Source organism: Bos indicus, chromosome 8 (genome assembly GCF_029378745.1).
Source record: "Bos indicus isolate NIAB-ARS_2022 breed Sahiwal x Tharparkar chromosome 8, NIAB-ARS_B.indTharparkar_mat_pri_1.0, whole genome shotgun sequence".
NCBI classification, from domain to species: Eukaryota; Metazoa; Chordata; class Mammalia; order Artiodactyla; family Bovidae; genus Bos; species Bos indicus.
Genome location: NC_091767.1, coordinates 79,175,777 through 79,197,035, shown reverse-complemented (window position 1 = coordinate 79,197,035; position 21,259 = coordinate 79,175,777). Strand labels below are relative to the sequence as shown.

General features: G+C 36.2%; 1 protein-coding gene across 5 annotated transcripts in view; it reads right to left on the bottom strand.

Moving 5' to 3' along the window:
* NAA35 (N-alpha-acetyltransferase 35, NatC auxiliary subunit) overlaps positions 1–21,259 on the bottom strand; it is a 93,804-nt gene that overhangs the window by 26,458 nt on the left and 46,087 nt on the right. For all 5 annotated transcript variants that reach the window (XM_019966509.2, XM_019966507.2, XM_070795062.1 and 2 more), the window contains 3 exons: positions 10,269–10,447; positions 5,210–5,269; positions 2,636–2,742 (listed from right to left, as the gene is read on the bottom strand). In XM_019966509.2, coding sequence (XP_019822068.1) covers positions 2,636–2,742; positions 5,210–5,269; positions 10,269–10,447 — 346 coding nt within the window. The remainder of the gene's footprint in view (positions 1–2,635; positions 2,743–5,209; positions 5,270–10,268; positions 10,448–21,259) is intronic.

The following is a 21,259-nucleotide window of genomic DNA, read 5'->3' as shown; positions in this document are numbered from 1 at the left end:
CTCTTATATTCCCAGTAGAAATATAAATTGTTAAATCTTTCAGAATACAATCTAATACATATATCAAAATTAAAATTATACATGTCCCCCGCCCCAGTAATCTCACTCTATAAAACACATGCCTATTATGAAACATTTGGCAGCCATTAAAAAGAACTAACTATGTACTTTGAGATATAAAGTTATGATTACTTTTGAGTAGAAAAATTATAAATACATTTTAAAATTAAACTTTTGATTTAAAAAATCCATTAAAAATAATTAAACATTCATGATAAAAAATAGACTGTTTAAGGTAATCCCATATATATATATATATATATATATAAAATCATATATGTATATATCTTATACACAAAGATAACCATGATGATGGTCATCAAAATGAGTTCCAGTTGAGTTATTTAAAATCCTAAAAAATGATGCTGTCAAAGTGAGGCACTCACTATATCAGCAAATTTGGAAAACTCAGCAGTGGTCACAGGATTGGAAAGGTCAGTTTTCATTCCAATCCTAAAGAAGGGCAATGCCGAAGAATGTTCACACTACTCTACTGTACTGTACTCTCACATACTTGCTAGCATGTGAAATGTATTGCATTCATTTCACATGCTAGCAAGGTAATGCTTAAAATCCTTCAAGCAAGGCTTCAGCAGTATATGAACTGAGAACTTCTACACATACAAGCTGGGTTTAGAAAAGGCAGAGGAACTAGAGATTATACTGCCAACATTTGTAGGATCATAAAGAAAGCAAGGGGACTACAGAAAAACAACTACTTTTTCTTTATTGATTATACTAAAACCTTTGACTGTGTGGATAACAATAAACTGTGGAAAATTCTTAAAGAGATGGGGATACCAGACCACCTTACCTGTCTCCTGAGAAACCAGTATGAGGGTCAAAAAGCAACAGTTAAAACCAAACAAGGAACAACAGACTGGTTCAAAATTGGAAAAGAAGCACAAGGTCGTACAGGGTCACCCTGCTTATTTAATTTACATGCAGAGTACTTCACTGGGCTGGATAAATCATAAAACTGGTATCAAGATTGCGGGGAGAAATATCAACAACCTCAAATATGCAGATAATATCACTTAAATGGTAGAAAGTGAAGAGAAACTAAAGAGCCTCTGGATGAAAGTGCAAGAGGAGAATGAAAAGGCTGGTGTAAAACTCAACATTAAAAACCTAAGATCATGGCGTCTAGTCCCATCACTTCATGGCAAATAAAAGGAGGAAGAGTGGAAACAGTGACAGATTTTCTTGGGCTCCAAAATCACTGCCAACAGTGACAGCCATGAAATGAAAAGACGCATGCTCCTTGGAAGAGAAAGCTATGAAAAACCTAGACAGCGCACTAAAAAGCAGACATATCACTTGCTGACAAAGGTCCATATAATCGAAGCTATGGTTTTTTTTACCAGTAGTCATGTACAGATGTGAGAATTGGACCATAAAGAAGTCTGATGCTTTCAATTGTGGTGCTGGAGAAGACTCCTGAGAGTCCCTTGGACTGCAAGGAGATAAAAGTTGTCAATCCTTAAGGAAATCAACCCTGAATATGCACTGGAAGGACTGCTGCTGAAACTGAAGCTCTAATACTTTGGCCACTTGATGGGAAGAGCTGACTCACTGGCAAAGACCTTGATGCTGGGAAAGGCTGAAGGCAAAGGGAGAAGGGGATGGCAAAGGATGAGATGGTTAGATAGCATCACTGACTCAATGGACATGAATCTGAGCAAACTCCGAGAGATAATGGAGGGTAGAGGAGCTAGGCGTGCCACAGTCCATCGTGTAGCGAAGAGTCAGACAGACTCCGTGACTGAACAGCAACAACCAACTGTGAAGCACACCACTACGTGGCTTTCTTCCTTTTCATATCCCACCTGCCTACAAGCCTGAAAGCTCTCCTAGAATCACCTTCTAAATTACACTGGCATGAATCTTTGTGTCAGGATCAGCTTCTGGAGAACCAATCTAAGACAGGACGCTACCAGAGTTTTATATGAAATGTGGCATGATTTATTCAACAAATTGAATGCTGAACCACTAACTTTCCTTAAAATATGTGATTTCATACACTATATCTTAACAAATGCTGGTTTCTTTCCTAAGAAATAACATCTCCTTTCTTCTTTTCTCAAGGGAAAGGTCAATAAAGTTGGCGTTCTTTTCCAAAAGGCCAATTCAAACGATCCTTTCCAGCTTTTTATGGCAGCATAATTTTGGGGAAATGACTCTACCAGAATATAATTAAGGATCAATTATCAGCATTTTCTATTTCTATCTAGACTCAAGATTATCGAGAGGAAATCTTATCTTTTTATAATTATTTCCCAAAGTGTCTACTTAGCACAGTGCTTTGCACACAATAAGGGTTAATACAACTTGCTGAATTTCTAACAAGTCCTTGTAAGCTTTTCTTCTCATACTGGACCCAGTATTAACTTCAGAAAACCTCAATTTAAATTTAAATAATATGCAGCAGAAATCAATTAATTTTAATGATAAGAGTTATTTTTTTTACATGGAGACTTGAATCCAACAGTTTTTATATCTTTGCCATAAAGGAGCACAGAGAATTTGGGCTTTTAAGAAATATACAGGCTATACAATATCTTATGATACTTACTTTGGGGAGAGCACCGGAGGACTGACAAAAGACCGAAGAGCATCTTTCACCATGTCTTGCATGAGATGGATTCCAAAGACCTTTTTGTTATCCACCAGGAAAGTGGTCTTAAAACAAACGTTATATATGTTAGTAATGCTGTCACAATCTTTGACATATTGTACATGTATTTTTCATTACTGTGACATAAGCATACTTCTTTTAAATGTCACAGAATACAAGACATTAAAATGTAAAAAGCTGGTAGAAAATTTTTATAAATCACTGCTTCCATGACGGGTACTACTTAATCCCTATTTAAGAGTATTTTGATGCAGGAGAAGAAATGTGCAAGAAAAAAATCTCTCAAGTCAAGGGTAGTAACACTGAACTAGTGAAAAATGAAATGACATGTCTGAGTATGTCAAATGAGCCAACATACAAGAAAAGGTTTCATAAATTATGAAATATTTAACGGTTATTAATATCAAGCCAGTTGATAACCTATCTCAAATAAAAACTTTGGAATACATAAAAACTTTCTGAAACTGAAAGAAATCTATCTAAAATAATGAATTATTAAATTAAAATACATTGTTATTTACAATAATAAATCCCACAAAGTCTGACATATTTTCATTCAATTCAAAATACAGTAATAATAATTTATTTTGGCTGTACTAGTTCCTTTGCCTTTCCATATAAATTTCAGAAGTAGCTTGTTGACATCTACAAAAACTTCTGCTATAATTTTGAGATTGCTTTGAATCTGTAGATTAATTCGGGGGGAGAACTGACATCTTAAAAAACATCAATTCTTCCAATTCACAAAAGGACACCTATTTATTTAAGCCTCCTTTGATGTCTTTTATTATTACTTTGCAGTTTTTTAGTATACAGGTTCTCCAAACAGGTGCTAGACTTACCTCTACGTACTTCATTCTTGATGCTTAATGTAAATAGTACTGCCTTAAAGTTTTTGGTTTGCATTGTTCATTGCAAGTATATAGAAATACAACTGCTTTCTGTACATTGGTATCATATCCTGTGATTTTGTCAAACTCATCTATCAGGTCTAGGAACTTCTTTGCAGATTCCTTGGTACTCTACATAGATAATCATGCTGTCTATAAAGAAATATTATTTCTTACCTTCTCAACTATATGTCTTTTATTTCTTTTCATGCCTTTTTTCATTGGCTAAGCCTTCCAGTACCACACTGAGTAAAAGCGGAGTGATGAAACTGGACATCCTTGCTTTCTTCCCAAATGAGAAAAAAACTTACTCTTTCATCATTAAGTGTGATGTTAGCTCTAAGTTTTTTGCACATGCTCTTTATCAAATTAAAGAAGTTCTCTTCCTAGCTTTGCTGAGAGTTTTGCAACATCATGAATGGATGCTGATTTTGTCAAATACATTTCCTGAATCTATTGAGACTTTATATTATATGGTAAATTATACTTTAAACATTGAGCCAGGCTTGCATTCCTGTGATAAAATGCACTTGATTATAATGTATTTTTTTTATATATATATTGGTAGATTTGATCTGGTAATACTTTAATTCTTATGTTTTTAAGGGATATGGGTCTACAGTTTTCTAAGCCTGAAATGTCTTTGTCTGGTTTTGGTATTGAGGCAATGCAGGCCTCTTATGATGTGTTCTTGCCTCTTCTATTTTCTGGAAGAATCTGTGTGTAGAATTGGCCTGGAGTTTTGTTTAAAAACTTTTAACTATGCACACAATTTCTCAGATTGATACAGGATTATTCAAATTGTCTACTTCTTGAAGGGCGCTGGTAGTGTCCCTCACAAAACTGGTCCATTTCACTTAAGTTTTTCATTTAGGATATAGAGTTATTTAGAATATTCTATATTATCCTTTTAATTTGTTTAGGATATATAATAATTCCTAATATTATTTATCTGTATCTTTTTTTATTCTTGGTCTGTCTTGATAGAGATTCATCAGTTTTAGAACCAGCTCTTGGCTGTAATGATTTTCTCTTGTTATTTGTCTCTTTCCCATTTTACACATTCCTGCTCTTTATTTCCTTCTGCTTGTTTCTAGTTTGATCTGCTCTTCTTTTTCTATATTAAAGTAGAAGCTTAAATTATAATTTCTGACCTTTCTTTCATATCAACATCTAGTTCTATACTCTCTAAGTACTGCTTTAACTGTATCCCACAAAATCTGATATATTTTCATTTTCATTCAGTTCAAAATAATTTCTAATTACCATCAACACTTCCTCTTTGACTCACAGGTTCTTTAGAAATGTGTTAATTTTCAAACATTTGGAAAATTTTCCAGATACATGTGTTACTGATTACTAGTTTAATTCCAAAATAGTCAGAGAGCATACTTTCTATGATTTCAATTTTTTTTTTACTTACTAAGTTTTGTTTTCTGGCCCAGACTATGATCTTAATGAATGTCTAACACTGTAACTCAATACTTCTATTCCAAAAATATAACACTAACCATGGAATACCCTTTAGAAGCATCCACCTTTTATTCCATAATAAATAAAACAATGTCAATACACATTATTTGCTGTTTAAAGAACTATTTTGATAATAAGTGGAACTTACTTGTAATAGAGATCTCGAAAGAACACAAGGTGATTGTTCACTAAATTCACAGAAAAAATCCTAAAAGATACACAGAAGAAAAGTAATGTCATTAACAGATTAAATAAAAGTTGAAAATGCTTGCATATAGAGTGTAATTTTTACTAGATCTTCTGGGAATGATACACTATCAAAATTAAAATAAGACAGATTGCTAAAGATAATTTCTATAAGAACTGTCTATCTGTATAAATGGAATGGGCTTCCCTGGTGGTTTGGATGCAAAGAAGCCACCTGCCAAAGCAGGAGACGGGAGTTTGACCCCTGGGTCCAGAAGAGCCCCTGGAGAAACAAATGGCAACCAACTACAGTATTCTGGCCTGGAAAATGCCATGGACAGAGGAGCCTGGCAACCTACAGTCCATGGAGTCACAAAGAGTTGGACATGATTCAGTGACTAAACAACAACAACAAAAGGTGTTAGGAACATGATGTACTGAGGCTCTTGAGAGCCTGGGAGTCTGTCAGGTAAAGGAAGAGTTCGTTTTGTATCAAAATGCTGCCCAGCTTGGGACTGCCTTCGTGGTCCTGTGGTTAACAATCTGCCTGCCAGTGTAGGAGATGGAAGTTTGATCCCTGCATCGGGAAGACCCACTGAAGAAAGAATGGCAATCCACTCCAGTATTCTTGTCTGGGAAATCCGATGGACAAAGCCTGGTTGGGCTACAGTCCATGTGGCTGCAAAACAGTTGGATATGACTTAGCAACTAAACAACAACAACAACAGGAATGGAACAATGGATAATTTTAGAGCCTAAAAAAATTATTTTAACAAACTGATGAATAACAGTATTATGTAGATACCAACATTAAATTTTTATATCATAAAAATAATAGTAGCAATACTAATTTACTAACTAAAGACAGAGGTTCATTTCCTACTTCACAGAAATAAATACCAAGTAATCAAGCTAACTGAATTTATTCACTTTTCTCACAATTAATTTTAACACCTTGCACACACTCCTCAAAGTGAATTCTCCACTAGAGAGAGATGCTACTGTTTTATATTACAAAGAAAATTAAAATAATTTATACCACAGAAAATTCCTCAACTTTAGCCTCTAAATTAACTCTATACACAACTGTACCCAGATCCTTTAGTTGTCTACTTTAACAACAGATATCCTACACCCGTATAAAAGGATCCCATTCCTTTGGCTTTTTCACAATCATCACACACTGTCAACTATCCATACTTTGCTCTCCTAGATATTAAAATTCTTCCGCTTTACCAGATCATTCCCATTTTCATTTAAATACTCTTCTCTCATCTTTAAAAAGAAAAGATTATCGCATGATCCCACATTTTCCTCTCAATTGCTGTCTTCTCAACCAAACTTTCTGAAGAAGCTGGCTGTGCCCACTGTCTCTCCTCTTCAACATGTAACCTGACTCTGCTCTAGGCACCACTTGTCCCCCATTACCAACTTCAAAGCTGGACACTGAGTTTGGACCTTATTTATCTCTTTCATTCAAGTATTCAACAGCATGACTTCCTCCTTGAAAAACCTTTAAATGACTTTCACATGTTTATTCCTCTGGGTACTTCTCAGTTTGTTCTGCAGGTTCAAAGTTTAGTTTCAGACAACCTTCTTTTCTTAATCTATATACTCTTCTCCTCACAAATATTAAAACATAAACACTCATGCTTCAATTACTATCTATACTGTAATAATTCTAAAATTTTAATTCTAAGCACAAATCTCTAAATTCTAGCCATAAGTCATTATCTGTTTAATATCTCTACTTAAATATTTTAAATGTACCTCAAACTTTACTTCCCTAAGACCCCCATTTGACTCTCAAGTTCCTTAAAGAATTTCCCCCTTTGAGCGAACAGCACTAAATATGTGTGTAGACTTGCAAGGCAGAAGCCTAGAGAACTTCCTGAGAGCTCTTTCATGCCCCATATTTAATTCATCAACCAATATTCTATCAACTTTAGCTCACTATGGACTACACGGTCCTTGGAATTCTCCAGGCCAGAATACTGGAGTGGGTAGCCTTTCCCTTCTCCAGAGGATCTTCCCAACCCAGGGACTAGACCCAGGTCTCCCGCATTGCAGGTGGATTCTTTACCAGCTGAACCACAAGGGAAGCCCAAGAATACTGGAATGGGTAGCCCATCCCTACTCCAGCAGATTTTCCCAACACAGGAATTGAACCAGTGTCTCCTGCATTGTAGGCAGATTCTTTACCAACTGAGCTATCAGGGAAGCCTTTTAGCTCACACATAGCTGTAACACTGACAATCTCATCATCTCCCTGCCATCCTTCCAGTCCAAGTGACAATCCTTTCTACCTTGGACTGTGGTAATGGTTTCCTTATTTACCTCACTGTGTTTACTCTGCTGTTGTTCAGTAGCTAAGTTCCGTCTGACTCTTTGTGACCCACTGGACTGCAGCATACCAGGCTTCCCTGTCCTTCACTACCTCTCAGAGTTTACTCAGATTCATGTCCACTGAGTCGGTGATGCTATATAACCATCTCATCCTCTGCTGCGCTCTTCTCCTTTTGCCTTCAATCTTTCCCAGCATCAGGGTCTTTTCCAATGAGTCCGCTCTTTGCATTAGGCGGCCAAAATATTGGAGCTTCAGCTTCAGCTTCAGCAACAGTCCTTCCAATGAATATTCAGGGGTTATTTCCTTTAGGATTGACTGGTTTTATCTCCTTGCAGTCTAAGAGACTCTCAAGAGTCTTCCCCAGCACCACAATTCGAAGGCATCAATTCTTCAAAGTGCAGCCTTCTTCATGGTCCAACTCTCACATCCATACATGACTACTGGAAACACCCTAACTTTGATTATACGGACCTTTGTCAGCCAAGAGATGTCTCTGCTTTGTAATATGTGGCCTAGGCTCACTATAGTTTTCCTTGCACGGAGAAAGCGTTTTTTAATTTCATGGTTGCAGTCACTGTTCACAGTGATTTTGGAACCCAAGAAAATAAAATCTGTCAGTGCTTCCACTTCCCCCCCATCTATTTGCCATGAAGTGATGGGACCAGATGCCATGATCTTAGTTTTTGGAATATTGAATTTTAAGGCAGCTTTTTCACTGTCCTCTTTCACCCTCATCAAGAGGCTCTTTAGTTCCTCCTCGCTTTTTGCCATTAGGGTGGAATCATCTGTATTAACTGAGGTTGTTGGTATTTCTCCTGGCAATCTTGATTCCAGCTTGTAACTCACTCAGCCTGGCATTCTGCATGAAGTACTCTGCACAGAAGTTAAATGAACAGAGTACAATATGCAGTCTTCTTGTACTCCTTTCCCAATTTTGAACCAGTCCATCATTCCATATAAGGTTCTAACTGTTGCTTCTTGACCTGCATACAGATTTCTCAGGAGACAGGTAAGGTGGTCTGGTATTACCATCTCTAAGAATTTTCCATAGTTGTCATGATCCACACAGTCAAAGGTTTTAGTGCAGTCAGTGAAGCAGAATTAGATGTTTTTCTGGAATTCCCTTTGCTTTATGATCCTACCAATGTTGGCAATTTGATCTATGGTTCCTCTCCCTTTTCTAAACTCAGCTTGGACATCTGGAAGTTCCTGGTTCATGTACTGCTGAAGCCTAGCTTGGATTTTAAGCATAACCATACTAGTATGTGAAATGACCACAACTGTATGGTAGTTTGTACATTCTTTGGCACTGTCCTTCTTTGGGATCGGAATGAAAACTGACCTTTTCCAGTCCTTATATTGGGTGGAGCACTTTAACACCATAATCTTTTAGGATCTGAAGTAGCTCAGCTGGAACTCCATTACCTCCACTAGCCTTGTTTGTGGCAATGCTTCCTATGGCTAACTTGACTTCAAACTCTAGGATTTTAGACTGTAGGTGGGTGAGTGACCACAGCATCGTGGCTATCTGTGTGATTAAGATCTTTCTTGTACAGTTCTTCTGTGTATTCCTGCCACCTTTTTAAATTCTTCTGCTTCTGTCAGGTCTTTACATTTCTGTCCTTTATCATGCTATCCCTGCATGAAATGCACCTGTCAGATCTTAGCTTCACCGTCACTTCTTTAAAAAAGCCTTCTCTGATCATTTAGGTCAATTCCTTCATTATATGCTTTATGTTGTAGTTTCCAGTTCTTTTCCTTCATACTGCTTATATTGGTTTGTAATTTTATAAACATTTATGTGATTATTTGATCAATTTCTATAGCACATTACAGCCCCATGACAAAATGGATGATATACTTTTGCTCATCACTGTATATACTAGCACAAAAAAGAGCACATTGGCTGAATGTATGTATGTATGAATGTGTGTATACTCACTATCACAGTTTGTACTCAGTTTCTTATTCGAACAGGATATATTCTATATAGTCCATTACTCACCTCATTTAAACTAGGTATATCTTATTACTCCATAGCTGTCAAAAGTATCATCATATGGGTTTCTAATATATGAACTTTCCTTCACTAATATCACTATTCTCCCCCTTACCATTGTTTCTGCCCTATATACAAAATACCAAAAAACACTGAAAATGCAGAAAAAATGGAAAAAACAAACTATCATATAGCTTTCTACTATTTGTAAGTAGTTGTAATTAATATTTTGGTATCTGTTATTTGTATATTATTTATTAACATGAAAACATATTCAAGATACAGAGATTACTGATGAAAAAGTAAGTTATCAATTTTTTAATGAAAAAACATACATATGCATATATATGTATGTATATATACACATTAACAAACATTTATATTTATTTATTTATAGCATAGAATTGAGGGTTCAAACTGACATATTTAAAGCTTGAGTGAATTACCTAACTTCTCCACATTTTAGGTTCTTAATCTCTAGAATGGGTTGTATAAAATCCTTATGAGGATTAAATATAGAAAGAAAAATAATACACACAAACACTTAATTCTCCAGATATCACAGACAATAGGTGAGGAGCATTATTTACCCTGCAAGGGTCTCTAAAACATAATAAACTATTCTGCTATTAAATCAAAGCTATATTCCAGAATAGAGACTTGATTTGTACTTACCAAGATACAATGTAAATTTGTTAAATTGACCACCTCACAGACAGTTTTTATTCTATCTATCAATCTTGCAAAATAGTTGACCATTTCTTCTCTTTTTATTATTTTTGCATATCGAGGGAAGGTGGGTGGAAGTAGTCTCTGGTTAACAAGTGGCTCAAAACCCATCATAATGGGATGGTCTACAAAGGAAAAAAGTTAACATTTTCAACATTTCTATGAATTTTAACCTCAAATACTGCTTAAATACATAAAGAAAAATGTCAGTTTCAAAGCATCTCTAAATTCTTATCACAGTATCCTCTAAATGGATTTTATAATTTACAATTAATGTAACTTTACACTTGTTTTTTTAAATAAGCAGATTTAACAACCTAAAATTATACTTCCTTCCTACATGGTGGTGGTACTGGTGACAGAGAAAGGTTTCTACCTCAAAATTAACTCCAAGCCAAGAGTGAGATAAAACGAGTTAACATATTCTCTCAAAATAAATAAAATAAAAGGGCAATGGTGTATTAACCATGAGACTGTGAAGAAAAGTTTCAAATGGGAACACAAATGGAGGCTTGTCTTCCTTTCAATTTCTAAACTGCAGAATCAATTCACACTGGACTACATAGCAATGCAAAGCAGTAGAGAACAGTCGCACTCCATCCCCATGAGTCTGGAATGCATTTGGCACTGAGATGCAATTCCATAAATTCACAATGAAAATAACATATCACAAGAGACCTAAGGGTAACTTTCTTTCCCACTCTTTGTCCTCTGGTGATTCCACTTTACACACTAGTACAAAGCTCCAAATTAAGTGTTTAGCTTGAAATTTCCTGCCACTTTCATAGAAAAAAAATTTGCACTCCAACCAGACTGATTCTATGGGAGTTATTTTACACAGCTAGAAATTGTAACTGATAAATATGAAATTCTGTTTCACTCTACAGAAAAAAGTTTTACCTATTTATAATTGATTTCAGTATTCCACTACTCCATAAAAATGTGTTTTAAAACAAAATCCTTAACCCACATTCACTTTTTTTATCTGTATGAGAATCATGGTTTTATCTTTGTTTGAAAATCATCTCTTCCCAAATTGCAAGCAGATTCTTTACCCACTGAACCATCTGGGAACCCCCTGAAAATCATCTTTTAAATCTCCCCATTTCCTAAGCAATATACAATATAAGCAAGCATTGTGTCATATTCTTTTGTGCCTCTTTACTTATACAAATTATTCTACTGTAAAACCTACCCCTTTCTTCTTAACCTGAACTTGATATAGCCTGAATTCTCTCTCATCATTGGTCCCTCCAATGATGTATATATAATATATATATATACACACACACACAGTTCCTTGTATGTACACTATTAGACTGTCTATTTGGGATTATAGCATTTGTCAGAGTTCTTTTGAAAGCAAGAACACAGTTGGATTCCAAATACCAAATACCTGGCTCATAACAGACACTGGATACTTGTTTGCTGAATGACAAGATATACATGCTCAAAATAAAATAAAAGGCTGCTACCATTATAACAGTTTGAACTTCTGATTTATACTATTTCATTGAGAACTAAGGTAAAAGCAGTAGTAATGATGCTGTAAGAAGCTTCTTTATAAATACGAATAATTTCAGACTTTAATGATAAATGCACAGAATCCAGATACTTAAATGCTATATTACTTATTTTCTCTAAAAGTATTCTCATATGCACCTAACATGATTACCCAGGAATATGCCTTTATTCTTAAAACATTTATTTTTAGGCTTAAACCACAAACAGAAGATAAATAGATAATAGCCACTCATGAAAATTTATATGGAAAGAAGTAAATATTAACAGGAAATGGATAACAAACACGATATATTCTGAATTCAATTTTATACAAACAAAAAAGTGCAATATAAAACAGTATTAACTTTTGAAAGTAAGCTGTCCTGCACAGATGATGCTGAGCAGCATCCCTGACTCTACCCTTTACATACGAGTTCAGTTCAGTTCAGTTGCTCAGTCGTATCTGACTCTTTGCGACCCCATGAACTGCAGCACCCCAGGCCTCCCTGTCCATCACCAATTCCCAGAGTCCACCCAAACCCATGTCCATTGAGTGGGTGATGTCATCCAACCATCTCATCCTCTGTCGTCCCCTTCTCCTCTTGCCCTCAATCTTTCCCAACATCAGGGTCTTTTCCAATGAGTCAGCTCTTTGCATCAGGGGGCCAAAGTATTGGAGTTTTAGCTTCAGCATCAGTCCTTCCAATGAACACCCAGGACTGATCTCCTTGAGGATGGACTGGTTCGATCTCCTTGCAGGCCAAGGGACTCTCAAGAGTCTTCTCCAACACCACAGTTCAAAAGCATCAATTCTTCGGCGCTCAGCTTTCTTTATAGTCCATCCAACTCTCACATCCATATATGACCACTGGAAAAACCATAGCCTCCTAATTGTGAAAAGGATCCAGATATTGCCAGATGTCCCTGGGAAGCCCAAGTTGAAAAACACTGGTCTAGAGGAACATAAATAGCAACTATAATTTAGTGAGAATAAACTCAGAATGTAATAGGAGCATCTTATCCACATAAAAATTAGATGAACGATTTCACAGAAGTATAAGAAAAGAGCTAACAAAGGACAAATACTAATCAGCACAAAGTATTCCAAGCATATTAAAGGCATGGAGGAGAGATAAAATGGCTCCTTTTCTTTTTCCCTTAGGGAGCTACAATTTTCCCAAGTGATAACTTATTGGAACTCAGAAGTAAAAATAGACGCATATAAATAGAGTTGGGGACAAAATCCCTAGGCACAGAATTCAGATCTGCATGCTTCTCTTTATTCTCTACACACATTTATATCCTCTCCTCCCCACCACATGTTTTTGGACATAGTCCTTGTTAATAGTTAAGTGTTAAAGTAGTTCCTAGTAGCTATTTTTAAGTCTCAGCTGTTTGGTGAATCTCATGCCTAGGGACTCTGTAACTATCCTATACAAGACACAGTAATTTGCCTAACTAGAAAAGAGCATAACTGAGATGTATTAAGAGATCAAAGTCTTTATTCAATGTATATTACAGTGAAGGAAGAAAAGGAATAAAAACCAAGCAGGAGTTTGCGTCTGACTTCGTGACAACACAAACTACAGAAAGTTTAAAAAAGTTTTACCCCACCCAACCCTGATATCCCAGAATAAACTGCTCTAACATTTTCCCACTAAATGCTTCCCACTAAAATAGCCTGGCTAACCCTTATTAAATGAACCCAGAAAAGAAGCAAATTCACATCATTTTCTACTCAATGTGTACTATGCTCAGTAAAGATTTCCTGAATTAAACTAGATACAGATCCGACAAGTCAACTTCTAGAGTCTCTTCTGATTTTACAAGTCTGTAAGTGTACAAAAATTACCTTGGTTTTCCAGTCAAAACACTTTGCTTTACACCAGGACTCTTTTAAGGATAAAATAATAAAGTATACTTACTATATTCAAAACATTATGGCACATTGGTTTAGAGTGTTTTAGTTGCTAAAGTTCTTGCTAGAAAATTGACCTTCATTATCAATAGCATAAAAGTATTACAAATAGCACAAGGTCTGTGGATAAAAGATTTACAGTAACGATGTGCTGTGATTTAACTTAAAAGGTTATTTTAAAAATAATTAGATGCCAAAATCAAAGATCTGGAAGTGTGTAAGTGAAAAGAGATAGAGATGTTACATCATTTTTGGACAACGTATCTCTCCCGAGTTATACTGGCAATTTATAGTCAGACTTACAGAAGTAAGTTTTCCATACCCTGAAGTTGAAAATAATTCTAGAAAACAATGCAAAAGCTGCTGAGGTTAATATTGTACTGTACTTCTTGGCTACTTGACTTCCCTTTATAAAATCATAACATTATGCTATGTGAAACACAAAAGGACAAATATTGTATGAGTCTGCTTATCTGAGGTACCCAGAGCAGTCAAACTCATAGAGACAGGAAGTAGAATTGTGGTTGTCTGGGGCTGAAAGAGGGGGAAATGAAGATTTATTTTTTCATGAGTATGGAGTTTTGGGTTGATAAGATAAAAACTTCTGGCTATGGACGGTGGTGACAGCTGCACAACAATGTAAATCTACTTAATGCCACTGACTTGCACATAGAATTGTACATAAAATGTTAAAATGGCAAATTTCATGTTATTTCAACACAAAAAAAGTTATGAAAAGGTATTTAACAATTGTTAAACTCAAAAAGCACGGTTTCAATGAACATTCTATCATAATCATTATTGGTCATCTAATACTTAGACCTCATTCAAGTTTTGCACACTGTACCAATAACATACTTCACATCTACATTAGTATCACAAGCTGTATTTAATTTCATTGTCTCTTAGTCTCCTGCAATTTAGAGCAGTTCTTCAGCACTTCCTTGGCTTCTATGAATGACAACTCTGAAGACTAACTCACCAATAATTTTGTATACTGCCCTTCAGTGTGGTTTTCTTGTCTCCTTGTGATTAAATTTAAATTATTACTCTTAGGAGTATAAAAGAAGCGACATTATTATCGTTCTCATTGTAACCCATCAACAAAGTGGAGGTTTTGACTCACTTCTTGTAATGTTTACTGTGATCACTTGATTAAGTTGGTGTCTGACAGGCCTCGTCACTACAGTTACCTTTTGCCTTTGTAGTTAATAAACACGTAGAGGTCTGGGGAAAGACAACTAAATATGCTCATTAACATCAAACTATCCACTCATCAATTCATCTATTTATATCAGTATGGAAACATGGCTTATCCTTTTACACAATTGTATATGATCAGAATTATTTATTTTGATGCTCAAGTTGTCCCCAACTTTGTGTGAAAGACCCTTCAAGCTCTTTTGGGTACAACTGACGGGTCCCAACATTCTTTGAACATTTACCCATTTCTGGCTAATTAGACACTCCAGACTCATTCTTCTAGCTCTACCTTAGTCCTGGAATCACCTATTCCTCCAAGATGAACTAGTTCCTTTTCTATTTTTTTTCCAGTTTTATTGAGGTATAATTAATAATAAAGTTGTAAAGATATTTAAAGTGTACAACGTGATAATCTGATACATGTATACATTTTGAAAGGATTCCCCCAAGAGTTAATTTAACATGTACATCACCTTGAATATTTTTTGTTTGATGAGAACATGTAAGTTCTACTCTTCTAGCAACTTTCAACTATACAGTTAAGTGTGATCAACTAGAGTCACTGTTTCATACAACAGATATTCAGATCTTACTCATATGCTAACTGAATGTTTGTACCCTTTACCGAACTCAGAATCCTTATTTCCCTTAGCTTCCGGCAATCATTTTTCTACTGTTTCTATAAATTCTACTTTTTCTTTTTTTAAATTCCACATGTAAGTTTAGATACCATGCAGTATTTATTTTTCTCGGTCTGGCTTATTTCACTTAGCATAATGCCCTCCAGGTTTGTCCATGTTGTCACAAATGACAGTATTTCACTCTGTTAAGGCTAATATTCCATTGTATATATATTTTATTTATCCACTCATCCATCAATGGGCACTTAGGCTGTTTCCATACCTTAGTTTTATAGTGAATAAAGGTAGAAAAAGCATTGATTGAAAAAGCTTGCTAAGGGAAACCAAAAGACATTTAGAAGCAGCTAAACCTATACTAGACTACACAAATTTTATGACAAAGAATATAACAAAAGACAAAGTTATTATATAATAAAGTACCCAATTCATCAAGAAGATATAATAAATTTGAGTATTTATAATGCAACATAGAAGCATCTGTTATATGAAGTAGATAGGAAGAACTCTAAAAAGGGAAACAACAATACAGTAATACCAGGAGACTTCAATATACCATTTTCAACAATGAATAGATCATTCAGACAGAAAATGAGTTTAAAAAAAATTGGAATTAAACTACACATTATACAAAAAGGACCTATCAGACATACACAGAATGTTTCATCCAAGAGCAATACGATACATGTTGTTCTCAAAGGCACACTGAACATTCCCCAAAATAGGGAAGGGTATGACAGGACAGAAAACAAGTCTTAATAAATTAAAGACTGAAATCACACCAACTATCCTTTCTGATGACAATGGTGTGAAACTAGAACATGAAAGTTGGAATACCTACAAATATGTGGAAAGTAAACAGCACACTCCTGAACAAGCAACTGGTCAAAGAAGAAAACTAGAAAAATATTTTTTTAAGTCCTGAAACAAATGAAAAAAAAAAAAAAAATGAAACAAAGAAACAGAAAGCTATAGGATACTGCAAATGCTGTTCTGAGAGGGAAGTTTATAGCAATAAATGTATATACCAGGAAACTAGATGTCAAATAACAATCTAATTTTACACCTCAAGATCTAGAAGAATAAATTATGCTCAAGTCAGCAAAAGGAAGGAAATAAAGATCAGAGTGGAAATAATAGATAGAAAAAACACTAGAAAAGAACAACAAAACGAAGAGCTAATTTTTTAAAAAGATAAAATTGAAAAAACTTTATCTACACTTTGTCTTTTGATTGGCGAATTCAGCCCATTTACATTTAACATAATTATTGATAGTACGGTAATAAACGGTGTGTGTTGTGTGTGTGTATATATATATATGGCATATCAATGATAGTATTGATATAAATGGTATGGACTTAGCATTTTTAGCTTAACTGTTTTCTGGTTGTTTTGCAATCCCTTTGTTCTGTTTTTCCTTCTCATGCTCTCTTTGTTATTTGATTTTCTGTAGTGGTATACTTCCCTTCTCTTTTACCTTTTGCACATCTACTATAGGCTTTTGCTCTGTAGTAATAATGAGACATGGATAAAATATATTTATCATAGTGTATTTGAAGCTACAAGTAACTTCAAAGGCATACAAAAGGTTCTTTCTCTCATATTTATGGTTTTGACTTCAAAATTTGCATCTTTTTAAGCTGTGAATCCACTGTAAAGATGAATATTGCATAGGAACCTGGAATGCTAGGTCAATGAATCAAGGTAAACCGGAAGTGGGCAAACAGGAGATGGCAAGAGTGAACACTGACATTTTAAGAATCCGTGAACTAAAATAGACCAGAACGGGCGATTTAATTCAGATGACTATTAACTCTACTACTGTGGGCAATCCCTTAGAAGAAATGGAGTAGCCCTCATAGACAACAAAAGAGTCTGAAATGCAGTACTTGGGTACAATCTCAAAAACAACAGAATGATCTCTGTTCATTTCCAAGGCAAGCCATTCAATATCACAGTAATCCAAGTCTATGCCCCAAGCACTAATGCCAAAAAAGCTGAAGTTGAACGTTTCTATGATGACCTACAAGACCCTCTAGGGACTGGAATGCAAAAGTAGGAAGTAAAGAAATACCTGGAGTAACAGGCAAGTTTGGCCTTGGAGTACAAAATGAAGCAGGGCAAAGGCTATCAGAGTTTTGCCAAAAGAACGCACTGATCACAGCAAATACCCTCTTTCAACAACACAAGAGATAACTCTACACATAGCCATCACCAGATGGTCAATACAGAAAGAAATCAGATTATATTTTTTGCAGTTAAAATTCGAGAAGTTCTATACAGGCAGCAAAAAAACCCACTGGGCTCGGATCATGAACTCCTTATTGCAAAATTCAGACTTAAATGGAAAAAAGTAGAGAAAACCACTAGCCCATTCATGTATGACCTAAATCAAATCCCTTACGATTATACAGTGGAAGTGACAAATACACTCAAGGGATTAGATGTGACAGAAACAGTGTCTGAAGAACTATGGACAGAAGTTTATAACATTGTACAGGAGGAAGTGATAGAAACCATCCCCAAGAAAAAGAAATGCAAAAAGGCAAAATAGTTGTCTGAGGCCTAACAAACAGGCCTTAAATTGCACTCATCTCACACACCAGCAAAGTAATGCTCAAAATTCTCCAAGCCAGGCTTCAACAGTACATGAACCGAGAACTTCCAGATGTTCAAGCTGGATTTAAGAAAGGCAGAGCAACCAGAGATCAAATTGCCAGTATCCACTGGATCACAGAAAAAGCAAGAGAATTCCAGAAAAACATCTACTTCTGCTTTACTGACTATGCTAAAGCCTTTTGACTGTGTGGATCACAACTAACTGTGGAAAATTATTCAAGAGATGGGAATACCAGACCACCTGACCTGCCTCCTGAGAAATCTGTATGCAGGTCAAGAAGCAAGTTAGAACCAGACATGGAAAAATAGACTGATTCAAAATTGGGAAAGGAGTAAATTAAGGCTATGTATTCTCACCCTGCTTATTTCATTTTTATGCACAGTACATTATGAGAAACACCAGGCTGGAGGAAGCACAAACTGGAATCAAGACTGCCAGGAGAAATATCAATAGTCTCAGATATGCAGATGACACCACCCTTATGGCAGAAAGTGAAGAGGAACTAAAAAGCCTCTTGATGAAAGTGAAAGAGGAGAGTGAAAAAGCTGGCTTAAAGCTCAACATTCAGAAAATGAAGATCATGGCATCTGGTCCCACCACTTCATGGCAAATAGATGGGAAAACAGTGGAAAAAGTGTCAGACTTTATTTTTCTGGGCTCCAAAATCATTGCAGATGGTGACTGCAGCCATGAAATTAAAAGACGCTTACTCCTTGGAAGAAAAGTTATGACCAACCTAGACAGCACATTGAAAAGCAGAGATATTACTTTGCCAACAAAGGTCAGTCTAGTCAAGGCTATGGTTTTTCCAGTGGTCATATATGGATGCAAGAGTTGGACTGCGAAGAAAGCTGACCGCCGAAGAATTGATGGTTTTCAACTGTGGTGTTGGAGAAGACTCTTGAGAGTCCCTTGGACTGCAAGGAGATCCAACCAGTCCATCCTCAAGGAGATCAGCCCTGGGTGTTCTTTGGAAGGACTGATACTAAAGCTGAAACTCCAGTACTTTGGCCACCTCATGCAAAGAGTTGACTCATTGGAAAAGACTCTGATGCTGGGAGGGATTGGGGGCACGAGGAAAAGGGGACGACAGATGAGATGGCTGGATGGCATCACTGACTCGATGAACGTTGAGTTTGAGTGAACTCCGGAAGATGGTGATGGACAGGGAGGCCTGGTGTGCTGCGATTCATGGGGTCGCAACGAGTCGGACACCACTGAGTGACTGAAATGAACTGAACTGATACAAATATCCCATTCCTTTAGAACCTCCCTCCGGATCCTACCCTTCTAGATTGACTCAGAGCCCCGGTTCAGTTTCCTGTGACAAATAGCATATTCCCACTGGCTATCTATTTTACATATGGTAATATGAGTTTCCATGTTACTCTTTCCATACATCTCACCCTCTCCTCCCCTCTCCCCATGTCCATAAGTCTATTCTCTATATGTTTCTCCATTGCTGCCCTGTAAATAAATTCTTCAGTACCATTTTTTCTAGATTCCAGAATACAATATTTATCTTTCTCTTTCTGACTTACTTCACTCTGTATAATAGGTTCGAGGTTCATCCACCTCATTAGAACTGACTCAAATGCATTCCTTTTTATGGCTGAGTAATATTTCATTGTGTATATGTACCACTTCTTTATCCATTCATAAAGAGCCTCTTGATGAAAGTGAAAGAGGTGAGTGAAAAAGCTGGCTTAAAACTCAACATTTAAAAAATGAAGATCGGGGCATCTGGTCCCATTACTTCATGGCAAATAGATGGGGAAACAATGGAAATAGTGAGAGACTTTATTTTCTTGGGCTCCAAAATCACGGCAGATGGTGACTGCAGCCATGAAATTAAAAGATGCTTGCTCCTTGGAAGAAAAACCAGGACAAACATACACAGCATATTAAAAAGCAGAGACATTACTCTGCCAACAAAGGTCTGTCTAGTCAAAGCTATGTTTTTTCCAGTAGTCATGTACAGATGTAAGAGCTGGACCATAAAGAAAGCTGAGCACTGATGAATTGATGCTTTTGAACTGTGGTGATAGAGAAGACTCTTGAGAGTCCCTTAGACTGCAAGGAGATCCAACCAGTCCATCCTAAAGGAAATCAGTCCTGCATATTCATTCGAAGGTCTGATGCTGAAGCTAAAACTCCAATACTTTGGCCCCCTGATGCAAAGAGCTGACTCATTGGAAAAGACCCTGATGCTGGGAAAGATGGAGGGCAGGAGGAGAAGGGGCTGACAGAGGATGAGATGGTTGGATGGCATCACTGACTCAATGGACATGAGTTTGAGTAAACTCTGGGAGCTGGTGATGGACATGGGGGCCTGGCATGCTGCAGTCCACGGGGTCACAAAGAATCGGACATGACTGAACGACTGAACTGACTAACCCACTAACAAATGATTATAGTTTCATGTATTTTAACACTTGTATCAGAGATATAAAGGGTTTATCCACCACCATTACAATATTAGAGTATTTTAAATGTAGCTATAAATTTACCTTTGCCAGTGAGTTTTATACTTTCATGTTTTCCTGTTACTAACTAGTGTCCTTTTGTTTCAACTTGAAGAACTCCCTTTAACATTTGTTGTGAGGTCAGTGGTGATGAACTGTTCCAGCTGTTGTTTGTAAATTCTTTCTTTCTTCCTTGGTTATTTAGGACAACTTTGTCAGAAGTTCTTGGTTAGTACCTTTTTGGTATTTCCCAAGTGTTTTCAATATGCAAACCAAGTTGCTTTCCTTTTGCTGCTTTTAAGATTCTCTTCTTGTCTTTAATCTTTCACAGTTTAATTGCAATGTGTTTGCATGAGTCTCTTAGGATTCAACTTCTTTCAAACTCTCTGAGCTTCCTGGACGTGGACTGTCTCTTTCCCCGGTTAAGGAAGTTTCCGGCCATTATTTTTTTGAATATGCTTTCTGCCTTGCTTCTCTCTTCTTCTGGAACTCCCACCACATATAGTCTGCTTGATTTTGTCCCACGAATTCCATAATCCAGCTCTTCATTTTTTCCTTTCTGTTTAAATAAATTCCACTGCCCTGTCAA